Source organism: Pelodiscus sinensis, chromosome 1 (genome assembly GCF_049634645.1).
Source record: "Pelodiscus sinensis isolate JC-2024 chromosome 1, ASM4963464v1, whole genome shotgun sequence".
Classification (NCBI taxonomy): domain Eukaryota; kingdom Metazoa; phylum Chordata; order Testudines; family Trionychidae; genus Pelodiscus; species Pelodiscus sinensis.
In genome coordinates this window covers 14120696-14138360 of record NC_134711.1, presented here as the reverse complement: position 1 = coordinate 14138360, position 17665 = coordinate 14120696, and the positions used below count along the sequence as shown (strand labels likewise).

Below are 17665 nucleotides of genomic sequence, written 5' to 3'. Positions count from 1 at the left end.
TGTGCTGTTTCTTCTCACCCCTCTTGAGTCTTCAGCCTTCCCCCTCATTACGTTTCACTGGATTCATAACTGTCACCATGTGCCTTTTAATCTGCATGATTAGTTGGAAAACTTTTAATCGCACATTGTTCAATGCTTCTGATTTGGTTCTAATAAAAATGTGCAGTTGAAATGGTCCCAGACACATCAGTTGCCGTGTTCTCCAAAGCCAAGCCTGGGCTGGCAGTTTCAGTTCTGGATCTGCAGGGGTTTGGGCCTCCCCCCCATAATTGCTCTTGACTTCATTTCAACTTTCTTTTGCAGTTTGGCTTTTCCTATGCCGACTTCTCTAGCTCCCGCGTGCACAAAAAGAAATTAAATCGGCAGCACTTGAACCATGACAAGTTTAGCATTTAATTGCAAGTGAGCATAGAACAATGAAGACACTTAAAACTGTAACCAAGAGAGGAGGGAAGGGAAGGGTCAGAGTTGGGAGGGAGGGGAGATGGGGAGAGGGGAGCAAACTGCACTTCAGCAGGGAATGTTATCCCCTTTGGGCATCAGAGATGGATTCTCCTGCTGTCCCTTGTCTACCTTCTCACTGCATGCCCTGTGCATTGACACCCCTGCTACGGCATCCCTGACAAGCACCTTGCTTTGCACGGCAGCACCCTTTCTGACCCACAGGCAAAAGTCCATGACAGTTGGTATCAGGTTTCTGTATCATCCTATATTCTAGTATTGCCAGCCATTTCCATGCTGGTCTCTCACACTACACTCAGCCAGAATCAGGGAAAGGGGTCCCTTTACCTGTCCAAGTAGGATTTTTTGTCTTTCTCCAAAGTGTCAGGGAGGGGCAGTTATTGGACTTCTCGATCCAAATCTTATGTCCAAGGAAGATGGAGACATACACGTTAAAAAGCTTGGGATGTAGTGACCTTCCTAGGATGTGCATTGACAGCAGAGCTTGGAAGAGAACCCAGTTGTCCTGACACCAGTCCACACTCTGTCCACTAGACCGCATTACCCTGAGATACTGTTGTGGTAGTGCTTTTGCTGCTTACAGGTTGGTGTCTAGTCTAAGATAAAGACTCAGTTAGTGTATGTGGCCATCATTTTCCTTCTGTGATTATTCCCTTAACCCAGAGTAATGAGAGCAGCTTTTTCGGCACAGGCCTTGAGGGTTTTTTTCTGACCTTTGGTTGGTTTTTTCTTCTCTTTTTAGAGTCAGAGGAAACACTGGTATAAACACTGCTCCTTCTTTCCTCTTGTCTAGGGCGTCTGTGACCAGGAGGACGTTTGGACACAGTGGCATTGCTGTGCACACATGGTACGCCTGTCCTGCACTGATCAAGTCCATTTGGGCTATGGCCATTAGCCAACACCAGTTCTACCTGGACAGAAAGCAGAGTAAGGTAAGATGTTTGCTGGAAGGCGAGTGTGCTGTATGTGGCTCCCGCTCACTTACCGTTTTTCCAGCCCGTGGGTTCCCCTGGGCTGTCCTCATTCCATGCTTCTAACAAAGTGAGAGTGGAATGGCTTAAATATCTCTCCATTTGTACCAGAACAAAGGAGTTTGATTTCCCCAGAGGCGTATCAGCTGGGATCTGGGGCAGAACAGCCCAACAGGATTGAGTTCCTCTCCATATTGTTTCTGTGAATGCCCCATTTCTCAAAGGGACACCACCATGAAGTCAGAGCCATTTCAAATAAATCAGTTAAAGGTTCTCTCAGTTCTACACCTCTCTGAGTTTTACTCCTTGCCAGTTCTATGGTGCTACAGTCATGCTTTCTTAGGGGCAGAGCCGTCTCATCCGTAGACTGGTTCAGGGTGGCTTCCCTGAGCTCCATGCTTTGGGGGACCCCGTGGCTGATGCCCCGAATTGTCTTATAGACAGGTCAGCTCTGGTCACAGTACTGTAGGCAAGAGGCCTAGGCAGCTTCCCACTCCTGGCTGGAAGCCTGAGATGAGAAGTCCCAGGGGGCAGCTGTGTTCCCAGTGGGGAGCTGCATGAAGCTGAGTGCCCTGGCTCTGAGTAGGGTTGTAAAATCCCATGTAATTGGTTAATCAGTTAACTATAGTGCCAGTGTAACCCACACACCTAGGCTATGTCTACACTGGCGTGATCTTGCGCCAGAGCTATGCAAATGAGGCTAAGCGTGGAATATCACTGAGCCTCATTTGAATATCTAATGAGCCGCCATTTTTGCCGAAGAGGCTCTTGCGCAAGAAGGAGCTGTCTACGCTACCCCTTCTTGTGCAAGAAAAACCCTCTTGCACAATGCAGTTACGCTGATTATTTTCAGGAATAATGGCTTTGCGCAAAAGGGTTTTTCTTGCGCAAGAAGGGGCAGTGTAGACAGCTCCTTCTTGCGGAAGAGCCTCTTCCGCAAAAATGGCGGCTCATTAGATCTGCAAATGAGGCTCGGCGATAGTCCATGCTTAGCCTCATTTGAGGGCTCAACAAATAATGCAATCTACTTGCCCGTGGTGAATAGATTGCAACGCGGAAGAGCTGGGTTCAGGCGATCTGCACGGCTGGCAAGCATTTGCATAGCTCTGGCGCAAGATCGCACCAGTGTAGACATAGCCCTATTGTCTGCCCGCATTCTCCACCACTTATAACTGCTTGCAGATGGACTTGAACTTGGGACCTCTGGAGGTTAGTATAGGAGTCTCTACAGCTTGAGCTATAAAGCCAGTTGGCTCCCAGCTTAGTCTGTAGAGCTCACTCCTTCTTGTCTCTGGCAGTACGTGGTCTAAGTGCCACTACATTGGACAGTGAACCACGCCCACTAGGCATGTATGTTACACAAACACGATGTTTAACCAATTAAAGGGTTGGCTGGGGTGGTCAGGACTGGGCTCAGGCTAGAGCGGCCCCTGTCGCAGTCAGGCTGCTACGCACAGGGGCTGCCACTGTGGCCAGGCTGGAGCAGCCCTCCCTGATAGGCAGAGGCTGCTGTAGCCCAGCTGGAGCAACCTCTGCCTATGGCCCACCCTGGGCCTACTACAGAGAGGGCCTGTGCCCCTGCCTGCAACACACCCAGGCCTATTAAAGACAGGGGCTACTCCAGATGCCCAGAGCAGTCCCTGACTGTGTTGGGCCCCACGGGATTGGAGCATCGCCCCTGCCCACAGTGGGTGGGGAACTGCTCTAGACCCCCCAGTTAACTGGAACTGGTAAGCACTGGTTAACAGCTTACATCCCTACTTTGCACCCTATATCCAGTGAGATGTGCTCAGTCCTTTCATCTTTTGGATTTATTTCCCCCATTTCTAGCACTAAAGCGAAGGTGGGGAACCTTTTTTGGGTTGGGGGCTGCTGACCCACAGGAAAATCGATCAGGGGCCACACACAAATGAGAAGCAAAAAAATCCCAACCCTCACTGATGTGGCCCCTGACTGAGAAGGAGAAAGACGCTTCCCGCTTCCCACTTTTCCCTCACACACCAGAGCAGTAGGGAGGCCCAGTTTAGTAGATTTTTGTGTGATTCAGTTCCATGGGGAGGAAGTGGGGGAGCTGGAGCACCAGCTTGGGCTCCCCAATGCTTGGGGGAGCCCCATGCCTTAGGGGCTGGATCCCAGGCAAGCTGGGGGCCACATCCAGCCTCCCCTCCCCTACACTAAAGCTTTGGGCTTCCAGGTGGACAGTATGGCAGCAAAAGACAGAACTATGTAGCACTTTAAAGACTAACAAGATGGTTTATTAGGTGATGAGCTTTCTTGGGCCAGCCCCACTTCCTAAGTGGGTCTGGGCCACGAAAGCTCATCACCTAATAAACCATCTCGTTAGTCTTTAAAGTGCTACATAGTTCTGTCTTTTGTTTCAGCTACGCCAGACTAACAGGGCTGCATCTCTATCACTATTCTACATGTATGGGCAACAGGCAGTTTCCTTACCTCCCTAAGCAGCTGTGAATGAGAGAAACCTGCAGATAGCCTGGGATGTTAGAGCCCTGGGGAGTTTCAATGTGTCTAAGCTTTTTAAAAATCACAAATGGATCAAAAAACAAAAGCCTGTTCCCCTCCTCTTGGTGGGAGGGGAGTTTTTAAGGGTCAGGAAAGTGGTTCGCTTCTTTTGTTGCCAGCAGATTGTGTTTCAGATTGTGAGTACACATCTGATCTCTCTCTCACGCCCACAGGCAGCACCCCTTACCCGCCATCATCAGTCAATCAGTCATGTTTGTGACCCTGTCAGAATGCTTTGTCAGAATAATCCCAGCCGCCCTCCTATTGTTTTGATGTTGAGAGAGACAAATATTTTAGTCCTTTTCTCTGAAAGACTTGGGATTTTAGTCTGTTGGCCCCGTCTTTAAGGGATGCTGCCAAGATTGATGGGTAAACTGCTCAGCTGGGCTCATTTTAAGTTTCCTTGATCTGCTTGATTAGTCCTGCTGATCTGTTGTCCTGGGTGTGTTTATTTTTTGAAATCCAGAGCTGACAGTCTATAAAGTGTTGAGGTACTTGATGGCTTCAGTTCTTAAGGGTTTGTGCAGATATTTTTTCAATTAACATGGGTTTGTGCCCCTTTAAATTCACTCTGTAGCATTGCTGCTTTAGATTAATCCCAAAGCAGAAGGTACAAATCTCCCTGGTTTTGCATCAGTACGTGCCACTTCACATGGCTTTGACAAAAGACAATAAAGCTGCTGAAGCTTGCTCACAAAATGAACCCAGATTGGTGCTAATGATTGAGATGAAATTTAGATGCCCTGCAGGACTCAATGCATTCTGGAAAACCAGGCTTGAATGCTGAGTTTATAACAAAACTTGAAACTAAGTAAGTCCTGCATCCTTTCCTATGTTGTTGTGATACCTGACACAGTTCTGCCCACAAAGTCAACCTGCTGGATTTAGAAAATAAAATAAATAATGTGCATTGGTTTCGACCATCTTGCAGCAAAACCAACCCATAGCAAATGTTCACAACCTTACGTGCAATTGAGCACATTGCCAGCTGGAGAAGACTTTGAACTCTCAATGCTGCCGTTTCTATCTGCTCTGTTCTGGAATTCAAACAGTGTGGAAACTTACAAGACGTTCATCTCCTTGAATGAACTCTTCCGGGTGCCCTATTTGTTTCTGCACAGTGTAGGCAGTCACAGCAAGGCAAAGAGCCATGTCTAAGCACTGGTGATTACACCCTGTCAGAAAAATCTTTGCCCTATTGGCCTCCAGAGACTTGTTTTTGTAGGACTCTCCAATAGCAGGGATGCTCTTGAATTCTCTCCAGTTGCATGGAGCTTAAATGAGTTAAATTGCTAGAGAAGATGAGGGAGATTCCAAATGACTTGTTGGCCGAGCAGGGGTGCAGGTTGGCCCCAGGCCTTAGGCACTTGGGGGGGGGGTGCCCCATGACCTGTTGGAGCACACATACCACAAAATCTTTCAGTGAGAAGGCCAAAGTGATTCCTGGTGTCAGACCATCCCTCCTGTCGCTGAGGCTTCCAAAGAATATCTGACCTCATTGGACTGGCACCACTGAGGTAAAAAAACTGCTTTGAAACTAATCCCAAATGAGCAAATCTCCCTCCCCCACTAAAAATAAAAAACCAGACTTGCCAAGTCAGTGATTTCTTTAAAAATTTTCCAAACCGGGTGACTGAATGACCCAGGGGAGTAGTAACAGGATATAATCTAGCCGCTTAGTGCTGTGCTGCCTATACAAATCCAGCCCGTATCTCATAGCGAGCTGGTTATTGGCCTCTGTGAAATGAGTTAATTGGTTTGCTTCCTGTTCCCAGTGAACCACTATCCAAAGCACAAAACCCCCCTACGTTAATTGGCGTCATTATTGGCACGCCAGCCATGCTTATTGCTGGAAACGTGTGTGTATTCAAAAGTTCCTGGAGTCTGCAGTCCACTACTCATTCAGACAACAGCAAGGCAAATACAACTGAGGACAGGCAGTGCAAGCTTCCCCAGGGAAGATCCTGACCAAAACCCATTGAGGTCAGACTCCTGTTAACTTTAATGGTCCATTGTCTATTAATGTACGTAGAGGGAACACTTCTAGAAAAGACGGGCTTAGTTTCTACACTGCTTCTGTCCTTGACCTCACTGCTGCCTAAAGAGACTGTAATATCCAGTATTACTGCCCCTGCTCAGCATTGTTCTATAAGTACATTAGCCAATGCGCAGTCTGACAGACACCCTGGAGATGGGTGTATTTGACCACCGTGCTTCTCACTGAAGTTGAAATACAAATACAAGCGGCACATGCAATAGGAGGCTTAAGAAGTCACTAGATCAGGGGTCAGCAGCCTTTTCGAATCAAAGAGCTAAACATCAAATTTCAGAACAAGTGGCCAGCAAGGAGCCGTATAAAATGCCCATTTGCATGACTGAAAATGTACATCGTAATATTACTGATAATTGACATGATGATATAGTAGCATCAATGAAACATTGTACTCACAGGCTTTATTTAATGGGACTTCTGCTGCTACATCTTTTTGCACATTTCTTTGAAGTTTACATCATAACTGGTCAAATCCAGCTTCATGCATGCATTCAGGCTGTCTTCTGTCAGTCTTATGATGGGGATGAGGATGTGGGGGTGCAGGAGTTTGGGGATGTATGGGTATGAGAGGCTCAGGGCAGGGGGTTCAGGTGTGTGATGGGCTCAGGGTTGGTACGTGTGTGGTGGTGCAGGAGTGTTACAATACTGTGGCCAGATAGGGGCTGGGCTCCAATTGGGGGCTGTTTGGCCAGGTTTCATTTTTAAATAAAGTAAAATATTATGTCCAACACACAAAGTTTCAACAGTGCCTTTATTTGTGGCAAAGGTGAGGAACCTTTTATGGTCAGGGGCCACTGTCCCACAGAAAAATTAGCTGGAGACCACACAAGTGAGAAGCAAAAAAAACCCAAACCCTCCCGAAACATCCAACCCTCTCTGATGTGGCCCCCAACTGAGACCCCTCACTCTCCTGGTGCTCCAGCCCCAGGGAGGTAGACATAGAGGACTGAGGTTCAAAGCCTCAGGCCAGATTAACTTTTCTGGGGTTCCAGGGTTAGCGGATTGTGTGGAGGCCCCCTAGGCTCTGGGGTGGAGCCAAAATGAGGGGTCCAGTGTGCAGGACAGAGCAGTCAGTGAGTGGGATACGGGTGGGGTTGCAGAATCTGGGTGGGAGGTAGGGTGCAGGAGCAAGCTGGGTGTAGGTGTCTGGTCGGAGGGAGGGTGCAGGAGCATGGTGCGGGTGGGTGGGTGTCTATCAAAAGGGGAAGAGGGGGCAGGAGCAGGGAGCTAGTGGGGTCTGGCCAAAGCGGGGTGGGGGCAGGAGCAGGGGGCTAGTGCCTAACTTTCAAGTTTCCTGCAGTCCCGTAAAGTTTGTTCAGAGCCACCAGTCCTGGCTCTCAGTGTTCTGTGCTATTACTTAGCTCTAATTTACCCCTAAATGTCTTCTGAGAGCCCAGTAAGCAGTGGAAGTGTTGGCAATTCTGCTAGACAACCTCCCGTGGTTCAGCAAATTTTCTGGTTCAGCGCTGGTCAGGTCCTGAGGGTGCCAGATTTGAGAGGTTCAACCTGTAGTAGATAGATAGCCAAATGCTATGCAGGTCCTGGCCAGTGACTGGACAGTCAGTTCAGACACAATAAGAAGCCACCTGACCCACCAACTGAAACTGAAATTGAACTTTCAAAAGTTGTTATTCTTGGTTTTGACCCGAAACAGCAAGGCCAAGATGCTGAAAGGCTGATCCCACCATGTCTCTGACCTGAGGTGATAACAGGTACTGTTGGTGTGGAAGGCTCAATGTCCCAATTTTCTAGGGACGAGAGATGTTAAATTTCGATTAATCTACTAATCAAGTAGTCGATGGAATCCATCGACTACTCGATTAGTCTGTAAAGGGGGCGCTCACTATCCCGCTGTGCCTCTCTCTTTGAAATGTACAAGAACTGCCTGCGGCTCTTGTACATTTCAGAGGAAGAGGCGCAGTGGGACTGCTTAGGTGCCTGCTCCTGCACCTCTCCCTTTGAAATGTACATTTCAAAGAGAGAGGTGCAACAATAGGGACGCCTCTGCCTCCCCGTTCCCCACAGAGACGGTGCCGGGGGGAACAGGCTTTTAAGCCAGCTCCCCCCAGTACCAGCTCCTGTTTCTCTCTTGCTGCCTCTCTCTGATAGAGGCAGCAAGGGCCGGGGGGGAAGCAACTAGTCAAGTGACTACTCGGCTATCTGATATGCTTATTGGGTAGTCGACTAGTCGCTTACATCCCAAATAGGGACAGGCACAGTATTTGGGACTTTGTCTTATATATGTGTCTGTTACCTGCTCTGCCCAGTCTTGATTTTTCATTCTTACTCTCTGGTCACTCTAGCTCAGTAGTGGGGAGGCTCAGCGAAATGTTGAGAGATCGAGGTTCAGTTCTTCCCTGGCCATCATGTGTGACCGTGACCAGTCTCAGAAGGAGGCTAGGCGCCTTTTGAGCATTCGTCTCTTAATCTCTCTCTGCCTCGCTCCCCCTCTGTAAAATGGGTTAATAGCACTTATCTGTCTCCCAGGGGTGTTGTGGGGGATAAATCTGTCAAAGACCTTAAGGTGCTCAGTAGAAATGTTAAAATGTGTTGAATTAAGTAATCATGCAACTGCTGGAAATTTAAGCTGGCTCCCCGCACATACCAGCTCCCCTTGCCTTCCTCCCCCTCTGTACTGCTGCATCCCCCCCAGCATGTAAATATGTATCCCCTGAAAATTTCAGCAGATTGACATTTATGCAATAAACACAATTTAACATCCCGAATCCACATGCAAATATCTCTAGCTTGAACTTTCAACTCAAGCTAGTGGGCCCATCCATAGTATGGGTGGGTCCTGGCCCTAGAGCTAGTAATGCAGTGGGACCTCAAGTGAGCCCAACTCATGCCGCTAACCCAGTACCTCTGCTGATAACTGTGTTGCTAGTCAAAATCCTCCACGTTTCGCAGGGTGGCCACTCTCAGTGGAACATCCTACCCCTGTGCCCACCCGTTATTATAGAGGGACTGCACCGAAGAATAAGTAAATCTTTGTGCTAATTCGGGGCCAGATATAAAGCCAACTGCAGCCAATGATTAGTGGGCACTGGGTGGCTTCTGCACTGAAACTACCCAGCAAGAAGGATGCTGATTATGTTGGCATTTTTGGTGGTTTCTTACTGTAGCTCTTAACATTCACATTCTCTGGACATGGTTCTTTGGTTTAAGGGAAGGGAGTCTCTGGCAGTGCAGAGATCTTAATAGGAGATTTGCCTCCATATTCTGAAACACACCAAGGGCAATAGACAGTATGGGCATGCGAGTGCCAAATGGTTTGCATTCTTGGAAAATAATCTGAGTGGACTTTTGAGGGCCTGTTTCCTGCCACAGTAAAATGATTCTTCGTGTCTGTGGCACTAAAGCACAGTGAATGGCTCCATGATACTTAAACACAGCTCTGTGTCCGTTCCCAGTCCAAGATTCATGCTGCGAGAAGCCTGAGTGAAATTGCTATTGACCTGACTGAAACTGGAACGCTGAAGACTTCAAAACTAGCCAACATGGGAAGCAAAGGCAAAATTATCAGCGGCAGCAGTGGCAGTCTTTTGTCCTCAGGTAAGTCCTTTACTTTGTAATGGCATGGGACGGTGTAGAAGTTCCAGAGAGAAGTGGAGTAGACGTAGCTTTGTAATATGTAGGAGCTGCCAGATGATATAGTGGGGCATTTCAGAAACAAATCTGATGGTAACAAGATGCTTCCTTTCAGTGTCTGTCTCTCAGGGAACGTGATATCTGTCTCTCATCCCCCCTGCTCTCACCCAACAAGAGAGCCAGGCTGCAGTGTGACCCCATCCCCATTCTCATTGCTTGGTTCCTCTTTCTCCCTGGGATGTCATCTCTAGTCTTCTCAGTTCCTTGACCTATCCCCACACCTTGCTTCCCCAGTCCCTCATGTGTCCACCTTCCTGCTGCAGCTCGCCTGTTTCTCCTGACCTCTGGCCTATGCAGCCATCTCCATGCGACCTGCCTCCCCATGGCTGTGTTGTGGCTCTTTTGGGGAGCATGGGAGGATTAAAGAGGTCTTCTAGCAGTAGAAAGGCAGAATCATCCATAGAGGTTCTGCACAGATCTGCTTTGCCTCTCAGCTGCTGAAGTTCATTCTCCATCTTCCAACTAGTCCCCCCTGGTCATCTGGCCGTTCAGCTCCCCATGAAGCCTGTTTCCAGGGCCCATTTGCCTAGCAGCTGCCCAGGGCCCTGAGTTTATAAGGCTTCTTTCTGTGGAAAATGCTGAGATGCTTCTATCAGAATCTTCAGTGTGTAACAGGCTTCAGGGCTGAGGGTATTGTCTGCCCTGGGAGCAGTAAGCTGTCCTTCCGAGCTCCAATAGACATACTTGTGCTGGCTCTGACCGAGCTAGCCGGCAGAAAATAGAAGTGTAGCGTCAGGAGGGACTGGACACCCCTTTGTAAGGTGGAATCATAAGTACAATAAAACTCCGATGGTCCAGCATCTGATGGTCCGGCACCATCAGGAACCCGGAAGTGCTCCGGGCAGCTGGACCATTGGAGCTGCTCTTCCCCCAGCTTCCCCGATTCAGCCGCTACTAAAACTGACCAGCGGCGAATCGAGGAAGCCGGGGCAGAACAGCTGGAGTGCTGCCGGATAGGTCCCATAGCGCTGCCCCTCGGGGCTGCGGGACCAACCCAGCAGCACCCCAGCTGTCCCAGATTCAGCCGCTGCTGAAATTGACCAGCGGCTGACTCCAGGAAGCCGGAGGCAGAGCTGCTCTGTCCCAGCTTCCTGGAGTCAGCCGCTGGTCAGTTTCACCAGCAGCTGACTTGGGGACGCCTGGGACAGAGCAGCTGGGGTGCTGCCGGGTTGGTCCTCGCAGCACTGAGGTTTGACGCTACCAGACCAACCTGGCAGTGCCCCACCTGCTCTGTCCCAGGGGTCCCGATTCAGCTGCTGTTGAAACTGACCAGCGGCTGACTCCAGGAAGTCCGGGGCAGAGCAGCTCTGCCTCTGGCTTGCTGGAGTCAGCCGCTGGTCAGTATCAGCAGCGGCTGACTTGGGGACACCTGGGGCAGAGCAGCTGGGGGGCTGCCGGATTGGTCCAGTAGCGTCGAGGAGCGGCGCTGCGGGACCAACCCGGCAGCACCCCAGCTGCTCTGCCCCAGGCGTCCCCAAGAGCAGCTGGGGTGCTGACGGGTTGGTCTCGCGGCGCCAAGGGTCAGCGCTACCGGACCAACCTGGCAGCACTCCAGCTGCTCTACTGCATGCATCCCCGATTCAGCCGCTGCTGAAACTGACCAGCAGCGGCTGAATCAGGGACTCCTGAGGCAGAACCGGACTATCGGAAGGGGGGGCTATTAGGGGGTCTGGGATAGCATCCCCCAACCCCACCCCAGACCCCTCATAGCCCCCCCTTCTGATAGTCCGGCATATCTGACAATCCGGCACCCTGTGGGTCCTAAAGGTGCCGGATTATCGGAAGTTTACTGTAGTTATGGAAGAAGCCAAAGAGGGATCCCTGTCAAAGGGACCCACCCCTGGGGATTGGGAGTCAGGAATCTGATGCTTTTTCCTAAGCGGCGGGTGAAAATACTCTTTGCAGGCAGCAGAGCCCACCCTGCACTCTCTCTGCGGCTGGCCCTGGCTCACTGCTCCGGCCCGTTGGCCCTCGCTGCTTGCTGATGTGGAGAAGCCCACCGTAGTGTCATGTGAGGCATGCACCCACACTCAGGCAAAACTCTCTAGCTGCGGTGCTCCACTTTGTACGTGTGCGCACACACACACACACACACACACCCTCTCTCTCTCTCTCTCTGTCTCTGTCTGAGGGACTCCCTTTCAGGGTTCCTTAGACTTCCCTTCTCCCAGCCCTCTACGTTATCTGAGGGTCTCCCTTCCTCCCCAGGGCTCCCCTTCATCCTCTCAAGGTCTCTCCCATCCTGGGACTCCACTCTCCCCTCCAGTTCCCCTCAGCATCCTCCCCCTGAAGTTACCTTTCCCCTCATCACCTCAGGGATCCCTCCCTTTCCCTTGGGACTGTCCTCTCCTCATCTCTGCAGGTTCTCCCTCCTGCTCCTGGGGCCATAGCTGCTGGAACTGGAGGTGCTGCTGCATCCCCTGGTTCAAAGTAGTAATAGCAACCTAAATACATGGTTTCTGCCTTCAGCACCCCCACTATAAAAAATTGTTCCAGCAGCACTGCTTGGGGTGCCCCTTCTCCTCCCACCCCCTCAAGATTTCCCCCCATCTCCTGGGATTCTCCTCCCCTCCTCCCCAGCCCTTCAGTATCCCCCTCCATTTGCTCTGGGACTCTTCTTCTCCCCCTCCCCCCCACATCACCTCAGGACCCCTTCCCCCACACATAGGACTTTTGCCCTTTTTCATCCAATCTTCCTGGGAGGCATCGCTGAGCACCCCCTACAGGGATTGAGGAATCTAGCGCCATCCTGAGTGTGCAGGGCCCACTCTCCATGTTACCTGCCCCTGCCCCTGCCCCTGCCCCTACCCCTACCTAACATGAGGCTTCTCCTGCTAATCTGGGCAATCACATAGGCAGAAGGGCATCTCAAAAAACCATTTGGGAGGGTTGAGTACCCTCTAGCCTATACCACCTGCTGCCTATGGGTCTACCACTTCCTGTTTCCTATGCGTCTACCTATGCCTGTTTCTACACTTCCTGCCTCCATGAGCTGGGCGAATCCTTAACTGCTGTGTGCCTCAACTTTGCCATGTGTCCAGCAGTGGTCATGTACCTCCAAGGAGCAGTGTGAGGACTAATGGCTTGTAAAGGGGTGCGAACTCCTGGGATGAAACACTCATTGTGATGTAAGGCATTGTTATCCTGATGAGGGGTTATTTAAATGAAGTGTGGAAGACATCACTTAGCTGCATTAAAATCCACCATCAGGAAACCTCTGACATGGGAGAAGGATCTTTTCATAATAACAGAGGGAAATGTACCCTCTGAGAACCACAGGCTACAAAACCAAACCCATACTGTACGTCAAGTATGCAGCCATACGTCCTTCGTGGCTAACTTGAAATTCCTTGGGAGCAAGCAATAAAGCATTACGATGTAAGCTGGCTGCCGGTGGAGAACAACTTGTTTTGGAATTCTCTTCCTGGCCTGTGAACAGAGACGCCTTTCTGTTTCTCCTGGCCCTTAGAACACAGCGCACAATCCACTGTTTGTGCTGAGTATCTGCTCAGGGAATTGCAGTGGCTGGGCCGTTTCTGGTGTGGTGTTGGGTTTTCGAGTCTTTTGTTTGTTTGACTCTCCCACTGGTGAAAGCATGAAACATCAAGTAGCCCAGGAAATGCTAAAAGCCTCTTCAAAGGCAGCATTCCCATGCTCTACAACTGGTGCTTGTGAGAGTAGTTGATTTTCAATCTGCCCTCCCCCCCACCTCCCCAGGAATCTGAGGAATTCAGAGCGCCAGATTCAGTGTTCACAGGTTTTTGATCTGAGGAAGTGGGTCTGGCCCACGAAAGCTCATCATCTAATAAACCATCTTGTTAGTCTTTAAAGTGCTACATTGTCCTGCATTTTGCTTCAGCTATCCCAGACTAACACGGCTACATTTCTATCACTGTTCACACCAGTTTCGCTCTGTTGACTTCACTGGGTTGGCCTGGTATTCAGGGGCAGAAGTCAGGAGAAAATCCAACTGCAGAGCTTCTTTAGGCCAAACCCTGATCTTACTTTATACCGCTGTCAAACAAGAGCCATCCCCACTGCCAGCAGATCTTTGCCTCTTATATTTTGCTCCCTGCAAAAATCCAATCAGCCTAGACAAGTCCTGAGAGCTGAGTTTACATGGCCCACAAGCTTGCCAGGATGACGAGAGCATGCTGAGTTAATTGACCCAGTGGATCGTTTCTTTGGGGGTGAGTGGAAGGTTCAGGTGGATCCAGCCGCAGGTGAGTCTGCACACCGAGAACCCAGGCAAATGTGAGTTTGCTTTGGTGAAGGTTTATGATGTGGCTCCAGTGAGGCAAGACAGAATGTCGGCATACAGCTCCCATGTTAGTGACCCACACTCAGAACCAGCTTTTGGGTTCCACCAGACTTATGGTCAAGGGACCGTCATTTGCAGAAGTCCCAGAGGGGTGGCTATGTTAGTCTGTATATGCAAAAACAACCAGGAGTCCTGTGGCACTTTAGAGACTAAGGGTATGTCTACACAACAGCGCTATTTCGAATTAACTTAATTTGAATAAGTTAATTCGAATTAACTTATTTGAATAAGCTAATTCGAAATAGTTAATTTGAATTAAGCTAGTGTGAAATAACGCATCTATACACAAAAACTATTTCGAAATAGCGTTTTGCAATTTCAAAATAGCACGTCCACACTGAGTGGACCCTGAACCAAAGTTAAGGCTGGATGGAACCAGTGCTGGCAGGGCATCAGGTTAGGACTTAGTGTGTGGGGCTGCTGCCTGAGGCTAACTGAGCTCCGTGCTTAAAGGGACCCTACCCCCAACCCGGACAGACGGTTCTCAGGGTTCCCTGCTTGTTTGTCTACCTTGATGAGGGACAGCAAAGCAGTCCTGTGTTGGAGTGCCCTGAGTGCCCGAACTCGGGACACCAGAACACTCGGCCACATGGAGCCAGAGCTGCCCCTGGGCGCGCCGGTGTGTCTCATGGGGTTGTTGCCATCAGCCTGGCTGCACTTGCTGCAGGCTGCCATCCGGGGGGGCCCATCGGGGGGCTGTCAGGATCCAGGAGGCCCTGCAGGAGAGCGTCCACCCCGAGGAGCCCTCAGAGCCTCCCCGGTCCTCTCCACCGGCGGTGCCACTTACCCCTCCCTAGCCCCCCTTCCTGATGTCAAATAAAAGACACGTATGTTCAAAAATAGAAACTGGGTTTATTGAACAAAACTGAGGAGGGGGGATGAACCTCTGGGGAGACTGGGAAAAGGAGGTGGGAGGGGAAAGAGAGAGGGTGGGAGAGGGGAGGGGGAAACCTTGGAGGAGAGAGCTGGAAGGGGGAAGCAAGGGGAAGAAGGGGGAGGGGAAGCTCAGGACTCAAGGGGTTCTCCCTGGACCAACCTGACTTTCATGCTAACCTGATCCTGGGGTTCACATGTGGCCTTTGGTGGCCAGGCTGGCAGCTATCCTGCCATAGACGGCCGCGTTCCTCCGTCTAGTGCGGAGATCGTGGAAGTTGGGGGCATCCCCCCCAAACCTGAATAAGGTCCATGATCTCCACCCTGGACCAGGAAGGTGCCCGCCTTCTCCAGCCCCTGTCAGGCTCCTGGGAGCTGACAGACTGCTCCTGGGGAGCAGTGGAGGGCTGGCTGCCAGTGGCTTGCTGGCTCATGTTTTGGGGCCACTGGATTGGGGCCCCAGTGGCCACTGCTGGCTCTGGGCTGGCAGGCTTGGAGCTGGCACAGGCACTGTGGCCAGGGTCTACCCCTTTAATGGCTCCGGGGCTGGGGGAGAGGAGAGTAAGTTTTCCTGGTTGTGCCCAGAGTGGCCAACAGGGCTCCCTGGGAAGGGCTGGAGGCCTCCTATTTCGAATTAAGTGTCTACACAGTACTTAATTCGAAATAGCTATTTCGAATTTGGCGTTACTAGTTGTAGAATGAGGTTTACCAAATTCGAATTAAGGGCTTCGCTATTTCGAATTAAATTTGAAATAGCGGTTTGCATGTATAGATGCTATTAAAGTTAATTCGGAATAACGGCTGTTATTTCGAATTAACTTTGCAGTGTAGACATACCCTAACAGATTTAACTTAACAGAGGGTGCTGGAGCTTGCTGCTGTCTGGGGGCTCTGCTGGCAGCAGCTGTGATTTGTTAGCTAACGAAGGAGGGGAGAGACAAAGGGGAATCTGTAGGAGAACTTTAGAGGTCATTGCCCCCCGCCCCCTCTCCAAGAATGATCTAGCCCCAGGTTCCTAAGAGGCCAGTACTAATCCCACATCCCCAGTGGGAAGCCATCCTTGCTGCATGGGGAGTAGGAGCCGGTTGGCTGTGAACACTCCTGCAGGAGCTCATTCTCCTCTGCAGGGAAGAGGAGGCATCTTGGGACTGGATCTAAAGTCCAATGGAGTGAATGGGAAGACACCAGTGACTTCAACAGGCTTTGGATCCGACCCCTGGTTGGGTTGCTTCCTTCTGGACCACAAGAGCCCTATGCCCTTACAGCTTATTCTGTTAACAAGGGCGAGTTTACTCAACTGTCTGATAAACATTGCTGGGCTCACCTCTTCTCACAGCCACACTGACCAAGCCCCTGAAAATTGCTTCCCGTGAGCAGACCAGAACTGGGAGTGTAGCAGTCATGGCTGCTCAGCATTCCAGAATCCTGGTGTATATTCCCCGGGCTCCCTCGGAATGTTTGCACTTCCGCCCTTTGTGCTGAAGATTATTAATACATGAGCAAAACAATGACGTGTTCTTGTTGTAGCAGAGCGATCCATTTTATGGATCTCGAGAGAACGAGAGTTGAGTGATTGAGAGGCCACTGTAAATTTCCAGACTATAAATACATGGAGTTATCACGAATCACGAGAGGGAAAATGAAAATATTTCCACTTTTCACTGCGGGGCCCTCTTTCCTGCTCCATGTTTTTGTCTCCTTCGCTTTTCCTTGGAGTTTCTTCTTGTCTTCCGCAAAGTTCCCTCTCTTCAGCAGGCACCTCCTAAATGAACAAACCCAAAACCTGGTGAGGAGCTCAGTTTGAAACTGCCAAGTGCCCCGCTGGTTTTGTGTAGAGGACACACAAAACCATTAATTTATTATTTATTAGAGTAACACATAAAAGTCCTAACTGAGATGGCCGCATGTGATAGTTGCCATATAAAGGCATTGTGAGAGATGCTCCCTGCCCTGAAGAGCTTACAGTCACAATACACAGGAGAGACAATGGGTGACTGTTGGAAATGGGAAGTGACTTCCCTGAAGCTCACGTGGTAAGTCAGTAGCAGAGCCAGGTTTCCTGAACCCTCAGCCAGTGCCCCATCCATTAGGCCTTGCTGTCTCTCTCCTTATGTGTGTTTGATGCAATACAGTAAGTTACAGTCTGACTCCCAGGTGTACCCTTTAGACTCTCCCCCACGAACGTTGGCCCATCTTTTGAGCAGGGAATGGCCTCAACCAAAATCCTGAACCAACCAACCAGTGAGTAGACCCAAGTTCAGAGCCCAGAGCTCTCTCTGCAGAGCGTCATGCTGAATCAGAAAACCCTAAAGTTGGGGCTAGATTCTCATCTGGATTTGGAACCCCAAGTTTAGGACTCTTTGGAGATGAAGTGTCAGTCCAAAGTAGAGAGATGAGGCCTGGTTCTGATCTCACGCTGGTGTAAAGCAAGAGTAAATGCATTGAAGTCCACAGAGGTACGCCTGTGTGAATGAGAGCAGACAAAGCCTGTGCTGTTCAAACGGAGGGTTTTGATATGGGTCTACTCTGATTTAACTCAGCACTTTGCAGTTCAGCAGGAACCCAGCTGAGCATTGCATGATTCATGGGCTTGTAGTGAAGATTTGTGCTGCACTGACCCTTTCCTCCTCTGCGTGGGCCTGATCCTGCAGTCTCTCTGCCTGTAGAAGTCCCATTCATTTCAATGGGAGGTTTGTGAGCACAGGGGAGCTTGTAGGATCTCTCTGTATAGAACAGACATACTTTTTATTTTATCTTTGTACATGCAAGTGCTAAAATAATCCACCCCCTCCCCACACAGCATTAAAACGCAGA

The 17665-nt window shown here is 50.2% G+C and overlaps 1 protein-coding gene across 11 annotated transcripts in view; it reads left to right on the top strand.

Annotated features, from left to right (window-relative positions):
* FRMD4A (FERM domain containing 4A) overlaps window positions 1–17665 on the top strand; it is a 567858-nt gene that overhangs the window by 516855 nt on the left and 33338 nt on the right. For all 11 annotated transcript variants that reach the window (XM_075926045.1, XM_075926048.1, XM_075926044.1 and 8 more), the window contains exons 13-14: window positions 1256–1394; window positions 9420–9561. In XM_075926045.1, coding sequence (XP_075782160.1) covers window positions 1256–1394; window positions 9420–9561 — 281 coding nt within the window. The remainder of the gene's footprint in view (window positions 1–1255; window positions 1395–9419; window positions 9562–17665) is intronic.